Source organism: Peromyscus eremicus, chromosome 12 (assembly GCF_949786415.1).
Source record: "Peromyscus eremicus chromosome 12, PerEre_H2_v1, whole genome shotgun sequence".
In the NCBI taxonomy this organism is placed as follows: domain Eukaryota; kingdom Metazoa; phylum Chordata; class Mammalia; order Rodentia; family Cricetidae; genus Peromyscus; species Peromyscus eremicus.
Genome location: NC_081428.1, coordinates 1,692,696 through 1,716,339, shown reverse-complemented (window position 1 = coordinate 1,716,339; position 23,644 = coordinate 1,692,696). Strand labels below are relative to the sequence as shown.

Genomic DNA, 23,644 nt, shown 5'->3' with positions numbered 1-23,644 from the left:
CATTCCAAGTGCTGTTGACCACTCACTTGTTCCTGGCCGAGCATCCGAAACATCCACTAGGGGTCCGGTGGCCTGAGATACCGATTGATAATGCACCGTGTGAGTCACTGTCAGTGACTTCTGTTTAGCTGCCTCTCCGAAGTCAGCGTCCGTCAGCAGGACTGTGGAGCGGTCATCTGCAGGAGGGGGCACACAGGAAAAGCAAGTGTGTTTTAACAAGGATAGGAACTCACGCCAGCACTGCATTTGTGTCGGTTTAAAGAGTCACACAGGGAAGGGCAGCTATGCTGAGGCATGCTTTTTCTCTATGAAACCAATACTGCTCAGCGTAGCTGACCACCTGGCACACCTCTCAGGTTTACGTGTTTTTCCAAAGCTTGCCTGAGATAATGTACAATGTCAGTGGTCCCAGTGGTATGGTTGCCCTGTGGGACGAGCCCCTTTGGTGCTGGAACACTGCGGAACTGGGGAACAAAACCCTGCAGTCCTCCACAGTGGGGTTGGCTGCCACACTGACCTCAGCCAGTGTTTGGAGGACAAAGGGAGACAAGGGCTATCCTGAAGAAATTGATGGTTTCTTTCCTCTCCTTTAAAGGGATGAGGCCTGCTCCCTGCCTCCTGCTACTTCTGAGCTTTAATCTGCAGTGCATGCTTTGGCTGACTTCCAGGATGTCTCTCTTGTAAGAGAACCCTCAGGGTATAGGCTCCGGAAGGCTGGGGAGGCAGGAGACAGGGCCTAGGTGAATTCTGCCTACCTCGGGGTTCTCAGGGGAACAGCTGTGTGAGGTATGTGCCATTGTCTGTCTGAGGACTGCGATTACTTTTCAAACTTTTAGAGTTTTTTGACACGAAGGGAGACTTTGGTTGGGATGTATGTATTTTCTATAGTTTCAAAGACTGTGATTCAAGTTAATGTTCTGATTATCAGTCAAACAGGACCTGCTAGAGCATGTCAGAAGGGGTAGAGGTGGAGGGCACTGATGCTGTGTTCATAAACAACACGGCAAGACTGCTGTGCCCAAAAATGGCTCTAAACAGAGCGAACCTTACAAAACCCAGTTGCTCGGGCTCTGGCAGGGGAGGAAAGGCCTCTTGAAGTTCGAATCAAATTTCTTGGCAGAGAACTGGGGAGGAGGCTGCCAAGCTGTCTGTGAGTGTCCCAGCGGGTGGCACAGCACAGGTTGGTGCCCAGATGAGTGCCAGAGCTGGGCTGGGAGGCTTGGCTCTAGAGCTGTCATCCGACCCCTCATAGAAAGTGGGATTTGCATAGAGACAGAGTCTCACAATTAGAGCTGGCACCACAGGCCCTCTATCTACATTGGTTGGTCATACATAACACAGCTGCGTTGTGGATTCTGGTGGGCAGTTGAGTTTTTAAGATGAGATTCCTGGCAGGGTTATAAACCTGTCCTGGGAAATGTCAAGTGCCTGTCTGATTACGAGGTTAGCCATCCATTCCGGACAGAGATGAATGGTGGTCTAATACTGGATTCTTATAACCAAAACCTGGATTGTTTCCTAATTAGAAAATGCCATTGACCCACTATTGGGGAATAATAGGAGGCAAATGGTGGTTGGTGACAGATGATGTGGGGCAGATTGTGATGGCTCTCTGGCCGCAGGTCATGGTGACATACACAGATGACTGGCAGACCGTCTGGTGTTCAGCCAGCAACAAGGAGCCCCTGGAAGCCATGTGCCACTGACAAGCGCCATCCTGTTGTAACAGGCATTTGAAGGATTATGAAGGGTCTAAGGAGGAGCACTTCACGTACATCCTTCCTAACCCCCTGCCATGTTATCTAACACTGTTACCTTGCCAAGCTCCCTAGTCTCCTTGTATTCTAAAGTGAACACGCAGGGTGTACTTAGAGAAGTACAAGGCCAAAGATGATTTCAGTTTTAATACCCTATCTACAGAGGTCAATGAGAGGCATTGCACAAACCTCAGCAGCAAAAGGACAGAAAACTAGACGCAGAGCATGCTGTTTTGTCTGCATTGAGAAAACCTAACACACTGGACTGCATTTCAGAGAACACGGGGCTTCCTGTATGACATGGACCTATGAATTCATGGGAATCAGCTGACTGAGGGCTGGACTGGACTTGGTCATAGTTTTTCTAAATGAGGCTGATGCATGGAGTGCAGCCTGGGCCTTGGCATTTCAAAGCCATCAGCTCAAGATACTTCTCGAGATGGTGGGACAGGGAAAGGGTGAAGGTGATGGAGATTTTCCTTTTACTTGCCCTGCCCTTGCAGCCTTCCGGGAAGGAGGTATTCAGGGACCAGACAGGGAGGCAGGCAGTGCATCCAGGCTGTGGGGAAAGGGCTGCCCTGGCAGTGAGTGGCAGAAGACACCTACCAAAGCAAATGCAGTTTATAAAGGGGTGGTCCCAGGGCCTGTCTACTAAGACACTAGTCTATTTTCATGTTTCTCAAAGCCTCACAAGACACAGAGGGTCCTGAAGTAGCCTTTTGGCAGGATAGCAGGTAGCAATGGCCTTACACTGGAGGCGGACATGATGGCAAAATTGGAGGTCTGCCAGAACCCCTGAGTCTGCTCCTGTCTGATAACTTTGGTGAGCTATGTGAATCTTTCTACATCTCATATAATGCAGCACCTTTCCTATGAGCTGACGAAAGGTTGAGCAAGTAACCCACATGGGATTTAGAGAGCTCTCAACAAATGTTAGGGACCACTGTGGTTGCTACCAAGAGGAAGGTAGCTGGTGAAGACGTTGGGTTTGTGGGTGGACAGGCTACAGTACCTGTCTTTTTTCGTGGCTTTTCTAAGACTGAGACACTGGGAGGCCGAGTGTTCCTCTCAGTCAGGATGTTATGGGATACTAGGAACAGGGAGACGCCTGCATGGAGGCATTTATTTATTTAAGTGTTAATCAAATTTTGAAGGTTTATTTAACAGAGGCTGACCTTGTCAGAGTTGGCGAGGAGAGCACAGAGGATTTCTAAGATGGAGCTTTAGGAGGCGAGCCTCAGAGTCTCAGTGGGTTGTAAAGTTTTCTTCTTTGGAGGGACAATGGTCTCTCCAGGAGAACTCCAAAGCTAGCAGAGTTGGGGAACTCTCAAGGTGCATTTACTGGTACTTACTCTCCCCTTTGGTCTGTCTGTTCACGGGGCATCTAAGATACTCTCCTATCAAGCACTTCCCATGCTCCCAGGTCAGGATGAGAAAGCATGGCTCCAGCAGCCACTGTGTTTGGTAACCGGCAGGGCACCTCACCTATCGTCTCCATTGTGTCTCTCTCTTCAATCAAAAGCTGAGCCCTGGGTATATCGATATGCATTCTCAGGGTCTGTTGCTGCTTGCTTAAGGTGTCTGAAGTCCGTGTGTTCTTACTGAGAATAGAAGAGAGGATGCGTTAGCCAGTCCAATTCAATGTGCCATCACGCCAACATGTCTCTCTGTACCAATTTGGTTTACTTGTTTAATTATGAAAACAACTTGAAGAGATGGGTGGGGGGATGTACACGATAGAAAAGTGCTTTTCCTTCATTCAAGAGAAATTTATTATGATTAAATTTTGGTAGACAAAGGAGATTCAGAACATATAAGTTTTTAATAGATGGGCTCAATAAACATCAATCTTGAGGAAAAAAAACATTTCTTGGGTAAGAGTAAAAATGAAGCAAGCAGAAAGGGGCCATTCAAACAATAACATCCTCATTTTTCAGACATGAGATTTAGTTATGACAGCGGGGAGGAAGTCTGTGAGCCGGCTGGGCACTGGACGGTTGTTTCACTCACAGATCTGTATTGATATCTGGTGTCCTTTTGTTTTGTTTTGTTTTTTTTTTCAAGTGACAAATCGCTTGCCTTGTTAGCATCTCCAACACCACTTTGGTTTTCTTAGCTGAGCACGTATTTTCAAATAGAGGGAAAAAAAAACCTCAATTACTAAAATAATTTTATCTCAAAATTTGTGTACCAGAAAATTACTCCGAGAGCGAATTCTCTAAAAGTAAGTGGAAGTAGGTGGTGAGACTGCCTGGTGTAATTGCAGCCGGTTACAGCCTGCAGCTCGAAGCTAGACTTCCATGCCGAACGGAAATCTAAAAGAGCCGACAGGGGCCTTAATTAGCAAGTCTTTTATGAAGATGTGCTAGATGTTAAAATGTTTTCTGAAGCATCCCCCAAGCAAGTGGAAGGCACTGGGATACTTCACCAGTGAAACTGTTTATGGCAGCGCTAGATCCAGGGCAGAGTCTTCAAAGTCTACAGAGGACAATTTCTGGAGTCAGGTTCACTTGAGGGGTGTTTACTTCTTTGTTTTTTCTGTCTGTCTGTCTATGTATGTCTCTTATGCCAATGCCTGTGCACATGGAGACCAGAGGTTGATGTTGGGTGCCTTCCTCAATAGCTTTCCATCTTATGTTTTTGAGATAGAGTCTCTCATTGGAACCAGCTCTAGCTGCTTCTTCCAGGCTAGTTAGCCAGCAAGTACCCAGTGACTCAGACACAGGCACACCTGACATTTATATGCATGCTGGGGATTCGAACTCAGGTCCTAATGTTTGCCTGGCAGACTCTTTACCCATTGAGCCACCTCTCTAGCCTCATTGGTTGGTTACTTTCAAGGGAGAACAAGAAAGGTCTGCACAGTGCATCTCAAATGCCTTTCTCTCTAATGAAAGCATTCCCAGGCCTCTGTTTCCTCTGTTCTTCCTCACCCACTCCTAAACTAAGTGGCTGATGGAACCTAAACCACCCAAACATCAGGTCCATTTGAGAAACCTTGTACGCCACCTGTTGCAGCCCAGTTTACAACTGGATATATTACTACACCCCTTTCTTCACATGAATGTAAACAAAGCACCCCACAAGCAAGGCCACTTCTGGAAGGCTCCCTGCTCCTCTGAGTGCTTGATCTTGAACCAAATTCCTTGCTCCGCAGACTCATAACTGGGAGTAACTGGGTTATTTACTGAGATCATGCCAATTACTCGCAGCCCAAATTCAAGCCTTTGGCCTGGTTTTTCACATGGTCTCTATACGCTTTCAAATTATTTCACTTCCCATTGCGCTGGTGGTTAAAAAAAGAAGGGAGAAATGCGTTGAGATTCACATAGTTGCAGAAAATGAAGAGCATTTGAGATCCTTGGGGACTGTGTGCCTGCCATGCTCCCACCATCTGAATTTCTGCAGAAACATACGGGCAGCCTCTCCACTGTGAATATCCAAAAGACCTGCTTAGAAGCATCACAGAGGACTTGAGCATGTCCTTGTACAAAAATAGAAACGTGCGGGTCCCTTCTCAAGAGAGTTACAAGGCAGTCAGCAGCTCTCTGACAAACTATAAGCACCCGTCACAGGTTACACTCAAGTAACAATAAAGGGTCCCCTGTCACAGCTAAGTAACTGCTGTGAAGGCTGCTGCTGGCACTGAGCCAGTGACTCTTCATGAACAAGGACAGTGAGGTTGTGAGGGCTGGAGAGGGAGCCCTTTCTCTCCAAGAAGAACCTTGAGACCCAGGGCCTCACCAGTGCCCCCCTGAGCACTGACTGCTCCCTTCAGAGGAAGTGCATCCCCAGCCCTCCCACAATGTCCTCCTGATGCTTGCTTAGCAGCCATCTTTTCAGTAGGCCAGGCTGGCCCTTCGGGGGAATCCCTCCCGCCCTAGCCCCATTCTCTATTTAATTTAGTTTCCTTGCCTCCATTACTCTCCAGCACATGTTTAATCAAGTCAATTAAACATATGTAATTGGTTTATCTTATTATCTGTCTCCCCACTGGAATCTCGACTCCACAGGGATATACTCATTTGCTCTGGTCCTTACATGTCCCCAGAACCCACAACAGTGGGCGGTCAAAGCAGGTATGTACTCAGTGTGCCACATTATCTTGGGTGATACCACATGAGCTCAGCCACCTAGCCCCAAAGGCTTTGCTGCAGTTGATACCCTTCAGGTTTAAAATGCTGGGTTCCAGCTAAGATGTTTCATGATACGAATATTGACAGCCATGTTTGGTTTTCTATTGCTTAACATATAAAGCACAATCCTCAAAAGTGATCACCATTGGTCTTTAGAGCCACAGCAAACCTTCAAACAGTGTAATTAGAAGATACCCACTTGCAACCTAGAGGATTCTAACTATTTTTGCTGTGTAAGCAAAACGATGGTATAAAATTCCATAACACAGGACTCAGAAGAATGTGTTAGCTATCAAAATATGACCTCTGATGAGGCATTTGACACTTTACTGTTTGATTAAAATGGCAGCAACAGGGAATGTGGAGGGAGCCTTGTAGGACACAGTCTTCCCCAGGTCATTCCATGAATTTGTTGTCACTGTAATTCTTCAAAGTCCTCACATTTCCTTAAAGCCATATGTGTCAGTATGTGTGTGTATGTGTGTGTATCTGTGGCTATCTATGAGTGTATGTATGAGTATGTGTGTGTTTATAAGTGTGTGTAAGTATATGAGCATGTGTATATGAGTATTTGTGTCTGTGCCTGTGTATATGAGTATGTATATAAGTGTTTGTGTGTGTGTGTGTGTGTGTGTGTGTGTGTGAGAGAGAGAGAGAGAGAGAGAGAGAGAGAGAGAGAGAGAGAGAGAGAGAGAGAGTGAGTGAGTTGAGGGCACTAGTGATGTACTTGCTCCAAATATGACCAAATGACTCTGAAGCATAAAATAACTACAGATAGGATCATACCTGGTTGTGACCTCTAGATGGGCATTTTGAGATTATGTGTACGAAGATGTGAACATGAAAAGTCTAAGCTAATTTAAATTCTCAGTTTGAGTTTTCTCCTCTCTAGCACTGGCTCTCAGACTGATGCTGGTCCTTGGTCACTGACTGACATCAGTTGGTAGCTCTTCAGAGCAAGGTAGTCTCCCCAGCTTGGAGGCTGGGATACATTTCATCTTTTCTTTTCTTTTCTCTTCTTCCTTCCTTCCTTTCTTTCCTTTTTTCTTTCCTTCCTTCCCTCCCTTCTTCTCCTTCTCCTTCTCCTTCCTTCCTTCCTTCCTTCCTTCCTTCCTTCCTTCCTTCCTTCCTTCCTTCCTTCCTCCTCCTCCTCCTCCTTCTCTCTCTCTCTCTCTCTCTCTCTCTCTCTCTCTCTCTCTCTCTCCCTCTCTCCCTCTCCCCCTCCCTCTCCCTCTCTGTGACACATACATGCATGTGTCTGTGCATGTACATATAGAGGCCAGAGGTAGATGTTAGGGTGTCTTTACTCCCCACCTTATTTTTGAGACCGTGTCTCTTCACTGAGCCCGGAGCTACCACAGCACCTAGGCTAGCTACAGCAAGGTGCTGGTGTCCTGGTGTCTGACTGTCTCCACCCCATAACTGGGGTTACAGGTACCTAGGAAACACCTGCTTTTCTGTGGGTGTTGGGGATCCAAACTTGAACAGCAAGCATGTTATCCACAGAGCTGTATTCTCAGCCCAGGTCGTCTTCTTCTGCTCTCTCTCTTTTAAAGCTGTTTTTACTGAGACAAATGAAAAGAGAATCTCGTTTTCAGACTGTCATCCAGTATGGTGACATCACTGCCTCTCCTTCCCAGTAAATCCCATCTCTTAGAAGTGCCTGGAAATAGTTTTTCTAGTCACTTTTGTTCTTTGAAGTGGTAGTCATTGCTAGTTTTCATGTTCTCAACATTAATTGACAACCAATGGGAAGACCATGATGTGTTCCTGTTCAGCAGGTGGCCTTTCAACTCCGTTATCTGCCTATCTGCCTTACCAATGCATGTTACTTTCTAAGATCTTGCTCTGGGGCTAATGTGGAAGGCTATGTAGACATGCATTCAGGATCTCAGGAGAGGCAAAGCTCAGATCATTCTTACTAAACAGAAAACACAGACCACGGCTTCACATCCTTCAAGCACAGGTGTGAGTTATGGATAGGGGCATCTAAAGGACATTGGGAGAGCCACTAACGGGAAGAAGGGGCTGGAAAATCCACATGGCAGGGGAAAAGCATCCTGCAATTGCCTCTAACTTTCTAGGATGCTGCAGAAGCCCTACTTGGGGCCAGATTATCAAAATGGTCCCTGCCAATGGGCAGCTGAGGTAAGTAGTGGTCATACCATGCCAAGCTCCAGGCATCCCTCATCACTTACACTGTTGCTTATTTATATGGCAGAGCTTTTGCAAGAGCAGCCAAAAAAAAAAAAAAAAAAATCGAACTGTATGAGAGATTGCCTCATTTTAAATGTCAATTAATTCATAGTTTTCAAGCCTACATTATACAATTTGTTCTGCTGAGTCAGTTAGTCATTATAAGTCAAGTGGCTTCTGCTTCTTTACTTGCTAGCTGTTTCATCTGAGCTGACAAGTCCGGAGGAGCCCGGATACAACATACGGGACGACAAAGAATGCCTCTTACTTTCTTAGTGAACAAATGTGGGTTTCTAGATGAGCATGGCCATGAGGGATTTTATGCAGATTTGTGTAATCTCTCACATAAGTCTGATGTTTTCTGATTAGAGCTCTATCTTGAAGGAGATATTTTGAGGGAACTTGGATTTGTTTGCCTTTCATCCAAGCCTAGACTCTTGTAGCCATCTGTCCATTGGACAAATTCATTGATGTGTGAAAAGAACTTTTAAAATCCCACATGACCCACACAGGCCCTGTGTTCTGATAAATACCAGCTCCCAAACGCAACCACTGAAAATCACAATGCCTGCACCCTGTTTCTAGTTTCCTGTTCTTGGCAAATGACATCAGCATTCATCTAATTGCTGTCATTCAACTCTTCAAAGTCAGCCTGGGTTTCTGTCATACTATTGCCCTATCTGTGAGGCACACAGGGTTAAAACAGTATCTCCAATGACGTCTCTGAGAAACGATCTTCGGGCACCAATGGCATCTAACCTCTTCCCATGTTACCAAAGATACTGGTCACATAGGACACGGACTCCTTATGAATAACACATTGACAACTTTACATGCGTAGATGGAGAGGAAGTGGAAAGAGCTACAACTCATCCTCTTTCTCTCCCAATCAGGAAACCTAAAATGCCAACCCCATGTTGTCCACTAGGGACTCTGATAGTGTTCTTATTTTCCAAATGCTCATTTTCTGGTTTCATCTTTTATTTGATTATTGCATTATTAAATAACCCACATGTGTAACTGCTCAGCATCACACTGCTCCCATTTTTACAGAGTTCAGAGGATAGAAAGCACAGGGGAATGAGTGTTTGAAGCAAGGGACTCAGGGGGGAGAGGGAGGGCAGTAGGAATGTAATCTGGGGGCATGGAAAAGACAGACTCTCCTCTTCATGCCATTGTCTACCACAAGCCCCATGGACATCTACAAGCAAAGCTTGAAAGGATGCAGCTTGTCTTTGGCAGTCCTCCCATGGCCCCATTCATTGCATCTATGCAACGATGATGAATGGGAAAGCCACAGTACTGAGGATAAAATAGGTGGGCTATGGCTAGGCCTGGAAGTGCAGAGACAATAGCAATAGGACCTGGTGAACATACAAGTGACACCTGGGAACTGAGACTGAGAGTCTATCCCAGTCTACCGTGGCCTTTGGAGCACTGTGCACAGCACATTTCCTTTTGTGGCCCTCCTTGATCTCGGAGGCTGTTTACCTAATCAGAAGCCAAACTAAAGCTCTCTATAACACATCCCTGATCCCTGCTTCAGCTGCATCGTCCTACTGTTTAAGAGTAGCCCACAGGACAGCCGTGTGTGGCAAGTATAAAAATAGTCATTTGGTGTCTGTGTAGCCAACCACCCATTACATGGATGTTTTGGAATATAAATGAAAATTATATGTTGAAATGAAAATATGTCACCAACTTCAGATCATCCTTATCATTAAGAAATAATCAAGGCCAAGTGGAACTGTCCTTGGACACGTCATGCCCAGGGAACAATAAGAATGTCATGTTCTTACCTCATGAGCATTTCAGCTAAACTCTTCGCATCTGGGGAGAGAAAGCTAATATTAGTACAAGATCAATAACTCATAATTAATATACACTTAGAAGAAAACAACTCATTTATGTAGTTATAACAAACCCTCCAGTCAGATGGCAAGCCATTTCAAGTGCTTTTGTTTAACAATGTCACACTAATGGCCAGGGCTTTATGGTTCCTTTATTTCTTCTACATAGGACTTTTTTATGGCTTTTATTTATAACAGAAAGATGCATGAGTATCCTGCAGCCATAAAATTGCAGACATCTATTAAAGTTTTTATTGCAATCTAATTATTTATCACTTCTAGAAAACTCAGTTTTATTTTCAATAGTCAGAAAATTAACATTTGGGAAAAATCATTTATGTAGAACAAACACACTCTTTTCATTAACCAGGAAAGACAAGAACGGAGGATTTAAGTCACTGTGCCTCACTCTAAAGGGGCTTCAGTACAGAGTTCTGTGCCACCAGGTTGCTCACTGATTTTACAAACTTGAATGTAATAAAACTTTATTGTGGAATCCCCTTCCTCAAAGACACTATTTACTCTGGTTATCACTCCGACACAAGAAATCATATCTCAAAATATTGCAGGACAGATCGACTTATTTGGTAACGCTATTTAGAAATGCTCTAAAGTATGATTTATGCTTTTTACACATTCCCTCCTGGCAAAAGCAGAGTTTCCTTTCCTGGAACACAAAATCCTTTTCTCTCTTTTTTTTTATTTCTTTCATTGCTCTAAGACTTTATGTTAGGGATCCTGTTCAAGGAATAGAACTTTCTGCAAATAGATTTGTTTGATGGTGAATGGCTCCACACTGAAGAAATGCATAAGCAGGGACATTTCCACCTCCTTCTCTTGGGGCTGGGATTTGCCTCTTATGCCCCATGTGCAGAGACATGGGGACAATCTCAGATCAATTCTCTAGCACCTGGCACCCCAATGACCCCCAAGAGATTGCTCTAAAAACCACCAGGCCATGCCAGTTCCCTTTGATAGCCTCAGCATGGGGCCCCAGCTTTGTGCACAGATGGGTTCAGTATGGAAGACAAAACTTGCCCCCTCTATTCCACCCACATGGAAAAACACAGGAAGCAAAATAGCACTGAATCTCCCAGCTCATGTCTTTATATTTGTCTGCAAAGATGAAGTAAATAGCATGAGTCTCTACTCTTCCTGAATGATTTAACACATGCAAAGTAAATATATCTATGGAATGCCAAAAGTGGGGAGTAATGAGCTCTCTGTAACACCCAACAGTGGCTAGTACAATATGCTAAGAAAGAGGACAGAACTGAACAGAGTAAATACTTGTCTTCAGCTCACACTAGGAGTGTATGTCTGAGATACCTGACCCTACACTTGCCCTTACACGGCGTGTTTGTTCCAGGTTAGCCACCAGCACTCCTTGGAGGCTCTATCACACTGATGTGTAGGGTGCCAGGGCTCCACAAAGGAGGACAGAATTTCCAAGTGCCCCTCTAACCGCATAGACCTCGGCTGTAGCTGGCTGGCCTCCTTCCTGGGCTAAGATCATTTTAGAATTGGGCTCCAAAGCCAGTCATCCCTGCCTAAGCCTATCCTTGAGAACAGATGTCTTCCTTCCATTTGAACTATCATGTCCTGCTTCAAAATTTTGGGGAAAGTTGTACTAGTTGGAATTCCTTTCTTCTACAAGCTCCCTGGAACTAAACTGAAAAGCCTGATTTTTTTTTTTTTTTTTTTTTTTTAGCACAGTCTGGAGTTTGCATGGCCCAGGGCAAGCTGATATAACCCTGGAGCATTTTCTAAAGACCTGTATCATGTTATGCTTGTTATCTTAGGAGTGCAGGCTAAGTCCCTTCAGTATCACTGTGTTGCAGTTAGAGATGAGGAAGTGGGTCCTGAATATTCCCTGGGGGTGAGTGGGGCTGCATGTCCAGTGTTTGCGGCTTAAACACTTTCTCTGCTATTCTTTGTACCTGGAGTAGAGTGAGAGTTAGACTCCCAGACACCAAGGAGCAGACACCTGGCCCCAGCAGGTTAAGGGAGATAATCCCAGGATAGTAGTGTATCAAGCTGGAGAGAAAGAGACAGATCTCTGCTAGGAAGGGACCAGGAACCTTAACTGAGGGGTTAGGGCTTAAACGGGCAATCTGCTCCACACAGAGAACTCACAGGCACTGGGATAATGGACTTGTTCATGGAAGAACGGGTCTCTTTTACTGTAATAGAGAGGTCACTGGCATGGTGATGGATGAGGGTGGCCTGAATGTTATAGAGGTGACTAGCACTGTCTGAAAGCTGCTACCTGGCCAAGATGAGGCTGAAGATGGCAGAGGTAGGGGTGGGGGTGAGAGGGCTATACACTAGTGTTCATCATGCCTCTTACTCAGAAGGTGTGGATAGGAAGAGGGGTACTATGCTCTACCACCTGCTTCTTACAGGGGTCCAAGCGAGAACCTGTGAGGGTTGGATTAAGGAATCAAGTGGCCTGAGGGTGGGGATGACAGTACAATGTGACATTGGTAAGAACCTGCCAAAACCCAGAGCCCTGCCAGTTGTAGTAGGCATAGGACAGACAGACTGCATGGAGCCCAGGAAAAAGGCTAGAATTGGGATGCTCAGCATGAGACAGGATCTAGTAGGACATGGAACCTGGGTTTGGGTAGAGAGCTGAGGAGACCTGTTTTAAAGCTAGAGGTGCTGGACGGGGCTGTTGAGAGGCAGGCTAAAAGTCAAGGTAGGGAGAGATCTGGGCAGAGCCAAGGCTTGGAATGTTGTTTGTGTTCATATAGGGAGAGGGTAAAGAGCCAGGGGCACATCTCAGACATGCTTTCATTTAGGGAAAGGAGAGAATCTGGAGCACGTTAGTATATTTTAATAATTTTGGAATATAGGATCTTAACAGTGACAGAGGCTTTCAAATTAGCTTCCTAATGAAATTTGAGATCTTTTCCCTTGGGTCTCAGGCAGCTATTACAATGTGTGCTACCTTTAGGGGGTCCAGAGCTGGGGCTGTGGGTCACTGAAGTCACTGTCTCCTGCTGCTGCACACCAAATGACCCCTCACATCCCAGGACACCCAGCAAGAGCAGCGCTTCACCATCTCCCCACAGGACCTTATGTCTTGTTTCTTCTTTTCCACTCAGATACTAACACTAGGTGACCCCAGCTCCAGTGTCTAGCCTTTTTTTGTCACGGAAGTACCAGAAGAGCAACAGACTTGCACTGTGACTCCCAGGGCCACACCTTTGATTGACACTCTCAAATCAACCCCATGCAGTAGAGATCTTCAGCACTGAGTTGCTCAGTGGGAGCTCATGGTGCTCTCAGGCGTCCTGTCTGTTCTTGATTCCTGCTGTAAATATTCTCTCTCTCTCTCTCTCTCTCTCTCTCTCTCTCTCTCTCTCTCTCTCTCTCTCTCTCTCTCTCTCTCCCTCCCTCCCTCCCTCCCCCAAACTTGCTTTGATGTGACTTCTCCAAGGCCCTCAGCTCTGGGTTGGCTCTTTGCTCCCTCCTGGAACCAGTGGCAGTCAGCACTGTGGCTCTTCTCTGAACCTACAACTGAACACTTTGCAATCTTGCCTGTGACCACCTGTTCAAATATCCACATTCTCTCCCCTCTCCCTTGTTATTTCTTGGGTATAGCCTAGTCCTTAGTAGACAGGGAAGTGGCTGGAGATTTCTTTGGGATTCTCTTTTGTTGCTATTTTGAGACAGGGTCTTGCTTTATAGTGCAGGCTTGGCTCACACTCCTGATCTTGTCCCAGCCTCCCCAGTGCTGGGATCACAGGTGCGTACCGTTTCACTTGACTTTCAAAGGATACAGCATCCCTCTCTGGTACTGAAATTCTTGATACACTTTCTACCTATCCATAATGATGGGGCCTTCTGGGGCCAACCAAATGGTATTGCTGTTCCCATATCTGGGCTGAGTGTTCTCTTCTTGAGTTTAAATTCTCTAAAATCCCCAAGCACTTCTTGGGTCCTAATTTCTAGGTAATTCCCTACTTAGGACTCTCTCTTTTATGAAAGGCTTGCAATTTCATAATGTCCTTTATTCAACCACCAACCACCATTCTGAGTACAGACACTGGTAGTTTTATATATATATTCTCTTCCCACATAGTCATGAGAATGCCATATCCATTACAGGAATTGCAAGTGATTTTTTACAACTCCTATAGAAGACTTTTCAGTTCTGCTAACTCAGTTTTATCCTCTTGACTGTAGCCTTTCAAAGTCTATGATCTCTGGACTCTTTACTCTGCTATCTCAGTCTTCCTTGCCACCTGTGAAAGCCACACACTACAGTCTGCTCAGCCCTCCATGGCTTGGTTCCTTATCAGTCAGCCTTGTCAAAACAGAGAGTGGGGCTATCCCAGACCTCTGGTGGCTCCTATTACATTTCCTAGTGGCTCAGAAACCATCCTTTCTATGGCTTAAGTTAACTCACTTCAAAATAAAAGGTTCTGAACTGATTAATTCTTAAATGGGTGGATACCACCCATCATCTAGCACCTCTCATTTGCCTTTGGTGATTCAAAGACTATTCACAAAAATTTGGGGATTGTATATGGGAAGATTTTGCTCAGAAACTTAAAATGGTCTCCCTTGGGGTCTCTCAGAACTTGAACCATGTGACCCAATTTCTAATCTTTCCGGTGGTAGGAATGGGGGGGAGTCTTCAGTGAAATACCATAGCAGTAATTGGTGTCTACATTTTGCTCATTGTCTGTTGGACATGTGTGACTGTTTTATGTCAATAATGAAAAACCAACTCCCTCCCCAGAACCTTGGCTACTTCACAGGTTTGGGGGAAAATAGCAGGCTGATGGAGGCTCTGGTGATTGTTAAGCATTTTGAGCTTTCTCTGACTCTCTTTCCCATCTCATCGTCCTTCCTTCCTTCCTTCCTTCCTTCCTTCCTTCCTCCCTCCCTCTCTCCCTTCCCTCCCTCCCTCCCTTCCCTCCCTCCATTTCCTCCTTTTTATAATTCCTGGTCCTGCTGTTCTGGTTCAAATAGCACTCCTCCCGCCGCACACCAGAGCAGAGCAGATGTTGGGTGGTGTTCCTTCCACCTGCCATCTGTTCTGTGGGAACATCACCCAGAGCCCAGCTCTTCCTGCCCAAACACAGTCAGGCAGTTCTGGGCATAGCTTTCTACATTTTCACATATTTCAGCTCAATCTAAGATATAGACTGGGTGACATATCTCCTGAAGTCCTTGGCTACTTCTGTACACCTTTCTTGGCTCCTCTACTAATCTGTTGTCTAGGGAATGATAGAGAAAGTCTACCAGGCTAGTCTGGTGATAGAGAAATGTGGAAGAAAGGAGTTTCTGAAGACATTTTCCAGCTCCTGAGTGATACAGAGAAGACTAGAAAATAATGACAGAGATAATGATGATCAGATTGTCACTGGTCATCTGCCTGTGGAGAACAGTTTCATGTGTGGGGTGGAGGGTTATGAGGTTCTGGCAGTGGGTGAGAGGCCATGTGGCTGAGCATATGATACTGGCTGACTTCCAAGTAGTCAATGGTGAAAATACTCAGGGAGAACTATAGCAGATATACAAGGCACAAGTTATATATCAATGTGTTAATAAAATTAGGGGCCACATGACAGGGAGTGATAATCAAGATAAAAAATTAACCAAGGGCTTTTGGAGTGGGAATCACATTCATATGCTTCTGATAGCATGCTTATTTCTTCTGACTCCATGAGTCATTGCTAGTCATTAAAAACTTACTTGAACTTATTGAGACAGCCTATCTCTTAGTGGCATATGCCACGTTTCTTGGGAGGAAAGGGTTGGAACAGTGACCTGAAGTCTCTTCTCCTTTTGTCCCAACGTTGCTTTGGACCTTTGGACTCATGGCAGAGCCTTTAGTTTTCAAGTCTACAGCATGGACATGGCAATGCCAATTTTATACCCCATCAAGTCACCCAGGGGTTGATGGGGGACTGCTCTAGAAGTACACAGTTCTGTCAGGTCTGGGAGATCCACCCGAGGTGTTTCAGGAGCATCACAGTTTGGTCTTGTTCATAGTCTATGTACTCTCTGAGGACACTGCTCTCACCCTGGCTCTGCACATGTGTGAAGGAGCACACCGTTAGATCTGCATAGTGTCGTGGAGTGGTCCACCCAGGCCCTTGCCTGCAGCCCAGCAAGGCTTTCTTAAAAGTCTGAGAAGCTTTATATTTTAAACATCTATATGTTTCTTGGACAGAGGAGAGTGGGGAGAAAGAGAGAGGGGGGAGGAGATAAAGAGAGAGTGCTCTTATTCATAGCCTCAGGTCTGTGTTTGCTTGTCTGAAGCTGTTGAGGAAAATGGAGTGTGCTTGGACTAACCTCTATTGTGAAGTTACTTGTATCCCTCAAAGCAGAAAGGAGCCATCTATGGATAGCAGATCTCATTTTGCTGCTCCACTCATCCAAAGTTTCCATTTGAAGGTTCCCCACTGTCAGCCCCACTTCTCCGTGGGACTGAAAAAGGATATCATAATGTAGCTATTTTTTTTTTTTTTTGTTGCAAGGGCTTTGAACCTGCATTTAGGTTTTTACAAGATCCCAGCCAGAACTTCTAATCATTGTCATGCTCATGTAGAAGATTGTAAAGCTGAGGAGAGATAAATATCCCCAAAGACAGTATTACTTGCTTGTGACCCGAGAAAATTGCAAGAACAAACAAGGGCAGGCCAGAGCACCCTGGCAAGCCAGGCATGGTTCCAGGGACAGCCTGACATCCACGGTGCCTGCTCTTGACTGCCCATTGTTGTGTCCAGCTCACCAGCTGCCCTTGGTTCACCTCCATCTCATCTCAATGCTTCCTGGTTCTCCACCCTCTCACACAGAAACTCTCATTTTCTCGGTTCTGCTCTGACAACTGTAGGGAGAGAAAGAAAGGGTGGGAGTGCTCGAGGGAGGGAGAGAGAATGGAAGGAGAGAGAAGGAAGGACTGAAGGAGAACAAAAGATAGAATGAAAGTTTTCATAGTAAAGGACCTTGGTGTGTGTGTGTGTGTGTGTGTGTGTGTGTGTGTGTGTGTGTGTGTGTTGGTGGTAGCTCATGTTATATAGGTGCACATGTGTGTACCTTTATGTGGAGACCAGAAGACACTCTTAGGCATGGCTCCTCAGGCACCATCCATCTGTCTACCTTTTTCTTTTGAGGTCAGGTCTTCCATGACCTGGAGCTTGACCAGAAAGGTGTCTGGCTGTTCACTGAGCCCCAGCAATCTGCCTGTTTCTACCTCCTCGGTGCTGGGATTACAATTGCATGTCACCAAATAACTACGTAGTAACTGAGGATCAAACGCAGATCCCCATGTTTATGAGGTGGGCACTTAACTGAACGTCCCTCAGTCCTGATACCATGTTTTCTGAACCACAGTTTATTGGCTCGGCAATGAACCCCTTAAGGTCACCCTCTCTGCATTCTCCCCCTTTCCTAGCGGCGGGGGTTGACACTCCAGTGTCATATTTATTTTTCCTTTCTCCTCAAGCTTAAGTGCCTGCCTGAGCTTAGTTCAAGTTGCTTTTTGGTTTTTGAAATGGGGAGAGCTTTGGGTTGTTTACAGAGGAGAAACTAGTCAGTAAAATTAAGAAAAAGGAAATGACTCCTCACAGTCCACCCCAAGTCTGCACCTTGTAAACCACGAACCCAGATTCTCTTTGAAATGGCCACCTGACATTGGTCAGTTTGGAAATCTTCATTCATTCTGAAGCATGTTTGAAATAATGACTGTTTTTTGTTTTAAGGGGAGAAGGGTGTTTTGCTAGAGAAACAGTCAAATTGCTGCCAGGCAGCCATGCCAACTGATCACCCTGTTTATCTTATTTGAGGTAGAATTCTCAGTTTGGACATGCCAGCTAACCCCTATTGAATGGCACCAACACAGGCTTTCAGTCCCTCAAAAATCCCCTCCTAAATAGCAGAGACTTTACTAATATTGGAGTGGAGTACTAGACCTGGGAATCAAATTTTTATTAGGTTGGGGCTGCTGGGATTCTGGGTCCGGCTGGTGACTCACTCTCTAACCTTGCAGTTCAAAGGATCTAGAAGTTGGGGAAAACCAGGGCATCGTTAAAAGCAAGAGGCAGCTTCTGAAGTCCTGGATAAGGATATAGATTTCAAAAATCTAGCACTTGGAGACAATTTAGAAGGTCGCTGTACTCTAAATTTAGTAAGTCCTCAGGAAGGGAGAATATAGGTTGGCTAAGCTGCTTCAGTCCCATTTTCTTTCATTTTATTTTTGCATAAAAGAATATTACCTTGTACTCCCTAACTAGGTTGCTCCTTTACACAGCACGATGTGCCATCCATGGAAACATTTCAGTTATGTCCAACTTTGGACAATGCCACTCAATAAGAGGAACAATCTGAACTTGGCCTCGAATAACCTCACGCACATCCATAAGACACTCCTATTTATTCCTAACTCAAATTTGCTTACCTCATTTTTGATCCTGCTAAGTGGATGTTCGAGCAACACCGATGTGTTCCTAGAAATACTGGCCTTGTTTTGGACAAGATAAGCATGGCGGGAAACGGTTCTCTCCGTGGAATCTGTAAGCCTATGGGAACTGATCTGAATGTAGGCACAGGATCTGTTTTACGTGGGCCAGGCTTATTACTAATGAATCCTGAGGGGTTAATAGACACTTGTGACTTCAAACTCTGTGGCTGCATCTGCATTGGAAATGTTTTATGTGGTTAATGGACATTTCAAGGGTGTAGGTAGTTTGTAGGTCTCTCTGGAGACTGGCCTGGCTTTCCACATTCTCTCTGTGGGCCATTCACTTACTCTGTCCTTTAAGGCAGCACTTCCTGGGGTTACAGAGAGATGAGTATGCCCCCTACTGTAACCCTTGATCTAATACTTCTAAGGGATCACTGTCCACTGTCAGAGGATCTTAGAGACCTTTTGATCCCCAGGACCTTGTCAATCTTTTGTGATCAAAAGTAATGGGGAATAAGAAAATGCTGTTACTTTTTTTTTTTAATGTTACATGTGACCTATGGTAGACAACCAACAGTGGTTTGCTAAATTAAATCCATCTAACATGACCTTTCAGTCTGGCATTAGGAAGTGGTGGGGTCTGAACTGGGTACCACATTCTTTGCTTTGTTACCCATCTCCTGTCAGACCCTTTGTGGTAGCTGAAACAAGGTACTTCTCTTGATTTCTTTGCCCCTTAGCATCTCGCAGGAATACATTCTGTTTGTCTTGCTGCCTCCCTGTAAAAACCTTCCCACTAGCTCTTCCTTATCTCCTACACAAAGGAAACAAAACCACTCCAGGGACTGAGAGCCTGCACCCTCAGATGTGGTGGACTTCTCCTCTTACAAGCCCAACTGCAAAACACCAAAGTCTAAATGTAGAGATGCTAGCACTAAGATGCTAATCCCATAATAGTCTCTGGACACAGCCCTTTCAACACAACAACTAATGGCCAAGGAACTGGTAAGGAGGAAACTTTGAAACCCTGTGGGTCCTTCTATCAGTCAGACCTGTTAGTAACAGCTTTTGTTGGAAATGTGCTTGGCAAGAAAAGGTCGTGTTAGGTGCTGAGGTTACAAGTACAGTCATGAAAATAAAACAGTAGCTGAGGAAGTGGGGAGGAAGTGGGGGGAGGGGTTTGGCAGGGTGCTACAGCCCTGAGAAGCCCCGCCCAGCTAGCTCATCCATCTGCTACCACACTGGTGTGAGTCAACACAGGTCATCAATAAGACACTTCATGGTTGGTATGAAGAGTCTCAGGCAATTCACAGCCTTCTATATGAAACTAGTTTGACACTGCTACCTACATGGAAGGACTGCCACTGGGTGCCTCAAAGACAATGTCCCCAAAGTCCAGGCCATTGGGATTCATGTTGAAAGAGGGTTATCAAAATGTCCATTTGATTCTTTAGTGACAGACACCCCAAGTGCAATGCAACATGGTCCTTTCTGTCGAATTTCTCAACACACTGGGGATTATTCTATCTTTGTGGTGGGCTCCCACTTTAGCTTCCCGCTCTCTTCTCATTTGGGACTCACCCCTAACTCCTTCACACTGATTTAGGATTTGTCCGAAGCCCTGTTTTGGCATGTGTGACCTGTTAGATGCTGAGGCACGCACATCTCAGTAGTACTCAGAGTTGCCTTTATCTATGAGAAGCATCAGCAAAGTGCTTAGGTTATCTACAAAATTGAAATGCAATTGACTTAGGAAGAATGTTTTGATGAGACTGACAGATGACACATCTAAATTTCTGGGCCCTGGGATCTTTAATGGAAAGACAGCTAAAATGTGCAGATGGGCTGAATGGGACTTCAAGTTGGCGAAGTGAGAGGAAAATGATAGTAATAAGTATGAGTGAGGGGCACATGCCAGGAGACTTCTGGAAAGAGAAGATGGACCAGACAGCATCATGCCCAGCTGTGCTAATAGGATCAGGGTCAAGTTAAGCACTTACAGATGAGATCAAGGTCTCCTGAGTAAGGAATGAAGGCCTCTGGGTACCACGGGTGTGTTTGGGGGGCTGTCCTAAGGCTTACTCCTGGAATGTAACTCTGAAGGCTATGTAGATGTGACACTGCTCCACACTGTCTTGATACTGAAATAAAAATACTCTGTGGGTGCCCTGTCAAACAATGGCTTGGTGGAAGACCTGATAAGTAGGAGGTACAGAATGTTTTCTTCCCAGAGTTACTTATTTGAAATTCTTTGCACTCATACTGCAGAGTAAGGGCTGCTGGCCAGAAAGTGTGAAGAGCTTCCTCACCCAGAAGCACACAGAGTCAGACCCTAGAGAAGTGGAATCTATTCACCATGGGTCTTTAGCCTGTGTCCCACATCTTCTGCTGTGTTTTCCTTACAGTTAAACTCTAATTCAGGAAAGGGTGTACTTTCTGCATCACTACACTCTGCCTATCCCATAAGCCCCTATCTCTGCTTCCAGGCAACATCCTTTTCATTTCCAGAGCAAATCTTAAAGCTTTTTTTTTTTTTTGCTAAAGCCGTAATTGGTGGCTTTACCAGAACCACTGAAAATCAAACAGAGCAGGCTTGAAAATCCCATGAGAAATTAATTTCCTTTGTCTGGCAATATCTAGGATTTAGGGGACTTGTAAGGGGGCTGCTTGCACTCCATTTCTGATTGTGTGTGATTGGATGCTTTGGGTCCCACCCCCCAACAGGGCTCCAAAGTCTTGCAGAGGCCACATCAGACACTGAATCACAGCTAGCAGAGCAGGCTCCTAGGGAACATGTCTTCCCTCTGGAGAGTGGCCTCTGGCTGACCTCTCTTCAGGGGACACACAGTGTACCCAGGCACCTGGACCTACCTCTCAGCCTCTTCAGCCTCTGTTCCCGCCGTCTCCTCCGCACAACCAGTAGAAGCACAAAGAGCAGCAGGACGCCGATGAGGATGCAGGAGATGGTCACTAGGATCTTGAGCCCTTCGTTGGTGGTCAGCCCTTCTTCGCTTTGGACAACTGACTTAATGAGTGGAGGGATTGTACCTGAAAGCAGGGCCACGATGTTAGATGACTATTAATGGCGACAGCATGGTGGAGTTTTTAGGGATGACGGGTTACAGAAAAAAAAAAAACCGCGCGGTGTGATTGATCCAAGGGTGTCTGTGTGATGAGGAAATGAGAGGAACTTTTCTCTGGATTGACAAACTCACTCATCTTCCCTTGGCCCAAACTCCTCCACTCTAGCACATCTTTGTAAAGGACTGTGTTTTGCACAGCACTGTAGGATGCCTGGGCTCTGGCTCACAAAAGCCACATTAATTCACCTGAAATCCAATGCCCCCTTGGCTGTCAGGCATTGTGCTCTTGCTAAAGGCTGTGTGAAAAAGTGCATATGAAGGGAAGAACAATAGGTTTGTCAACTGGAGGGAAGAGCCCCTGAGGGGAGGATGTGAGGTACTCCAGCCTAAAGAAGGGCATACCTTTTATCTTTTGATTATTCTCTTGATCTCAATCCTACTTTCACAGCTGCTTTCAAAATTCCCAGTTTAGGGCAGAAGAGCAAAGGGCAACCTTTCAAACGGGGTCCATCTGGGTTGCTGACAGGGCATTGTTACACTGCTCTACAAAATTCAGATTATTTAGAACCAAAAGAAAAAGCAGATATGAAGTGAACTCTGGGCTGTCTTAAGATGCTTTCCACCCTGAGGCTGAGCACGGGTGCAGAGATCTAAACAGACATCTGTGTTTTATGGGGCACACATCTTGCCATCCTCCATTATATAAGGCGCTCCATTCTCACTGCCTTTTCCATGTAAACCAGAAAGCCAAGGCTTTAGGAAAAAAAATGTCATTTCTCCAAGAGCAAAAATGATCTTATCTTGCATTTAGTAATTGGAGCAGTGAAAATACAACCGTTGGCCCTCTCTGATCTCCGCTGGAGTTGAGCAGAGTTCTTCCAATTTCACAGCATCTCTGGCAGCAGACCCAATCTTGCAAATAACCAGACACCAAGAAAGAGACACAGAAGAGGCACCTGTGAGGCTGGTCTGTGCACAGGACACTGCAAGGACATGCAGAAAGTTTTGGAAAATGAAAACAGAGGAGACTCAGATAAAGAGGTGGAGAAGTTGTGAATCGGACTGATATGAATATCAGGTCAATTTCTATTTCAAGTTTGTTTTTCCTAAAATGAAAACAGTATCTTCAGGCATATGTGACAAAAGAGATACTAAAGGTACACAGCCACGGTACCAATTCAGAGATGTCTACTGTCTCTTTCAAGACAGTGTAAAACTATGTATTTCTTTGTGTCATTAAATTATTTCAGAAAAATGTAATGCTCCTTACATGCACTTTTCTAATAGTGAAGTGAGAACATTATATGTGTCCCAGTAGCTGAATATTTAAAGTCTGAAGACTATTTGTGCCAGAACTTGTAGTGACATCATCAGATGTGAGAATGCCATCCACGTGTGGATTTCAGGAAGCTCTCTGGCATCTGCCCATGTGGGAGCATAGCCGTGGGCTAGAGTGGAGGTGTCCAAAGTGACAAGAATACTAACTACACAACTGGGTATGTGCTTTCGGGGAGCTTGGGGGAAGCCTTGAATGCTAAGCACTTCATAAAAGCCATGGTCTTGGCACTTCGGTGTGTAAGAACAGAGAATTAAGCCCCATTGGGAAAAGAACCTCAGACATGAATGTTGCTCTGCCTACGCATGACCCTTGGGACAAGGACTTCTCTAAATAAAGACACACAGAGAACAGAAGGAGGCAATGTAAGAGGGGCCTGGGCCTTTGAAGGGGAGGACACCTGTCCAAAAGCACAATGGCTGACCCTGTGCCGGATTCCAGGGCTACAGCAGACCACTGGGTAGAGCCCCAACACCAGAAGAGTTTCCCTCTTGGGTCCTTCCTGCAACAGCAAGAGGAATTTGGTTCTATCTGAGAAGGACTTTAGAAGCAATGACTGCAGGCAGGAGGTAGACAAAAGCAGGATTAACACAGTGTCCAGAGAGGGAAGAACAACTCAGGACCTACTGGGACCACAGTCCATTCTGAGTAGTGGAAGGGACAGAAGGCTGAGAGGGGAGCTGGTCCCCAGCTCCAAACAGCCTGATGAATCACCACTGGTGATCAGAACCTATCACTGCTATTCAACAAGTGAGGGTCACCGTGAGGCTACAGAATCATCATGGAATGCTGCAGGTAAGGCCTCCCAGAAGACCCGTTAACTAACCCTAGAGATGCTGCCTCAGCTCACTGAGCTGAGTG

At 45.5% G+C, this 23,644-nt stretch overlaps 1 protein-coding gene across 1 annotated transcript in view; it reads right to left on the bottom strand.

Annotated features, from left to right (window-relative positions):
- Window positions 1-23,644, bottom strand: part of Dscam (DS cell adhesion molecule) — a 488,931-nt gene that overhangs the window by 29,696 nt on the left and 435,591 nt on the right. Inside the window, exons 28-32 of the mRNA XM_059277689.1 lie at window positions 21,236-21,412; window positions 9,889-9,919; window positions 3,243-3,358; window positions 1,788-1,790; window positions 27-176 (exon numbers count right to left, since the gene is read on the bottom strand). Coding sequence (XP_059133672.1) covers window positions 27-176; window positions 1,788-1,790; window positions 3,243-3,358; window positions 9,889-9,919; window positions 21,236-21,412 — 477 coding nt within the window. The remainder of the gene's footprint in view (window positions 1-26; window positions 177-1,787; window positions 1,791-3,242; window positions 3,359-9,888; window positions 9,920-21,235; window positions 21,413-23,644) is intronic.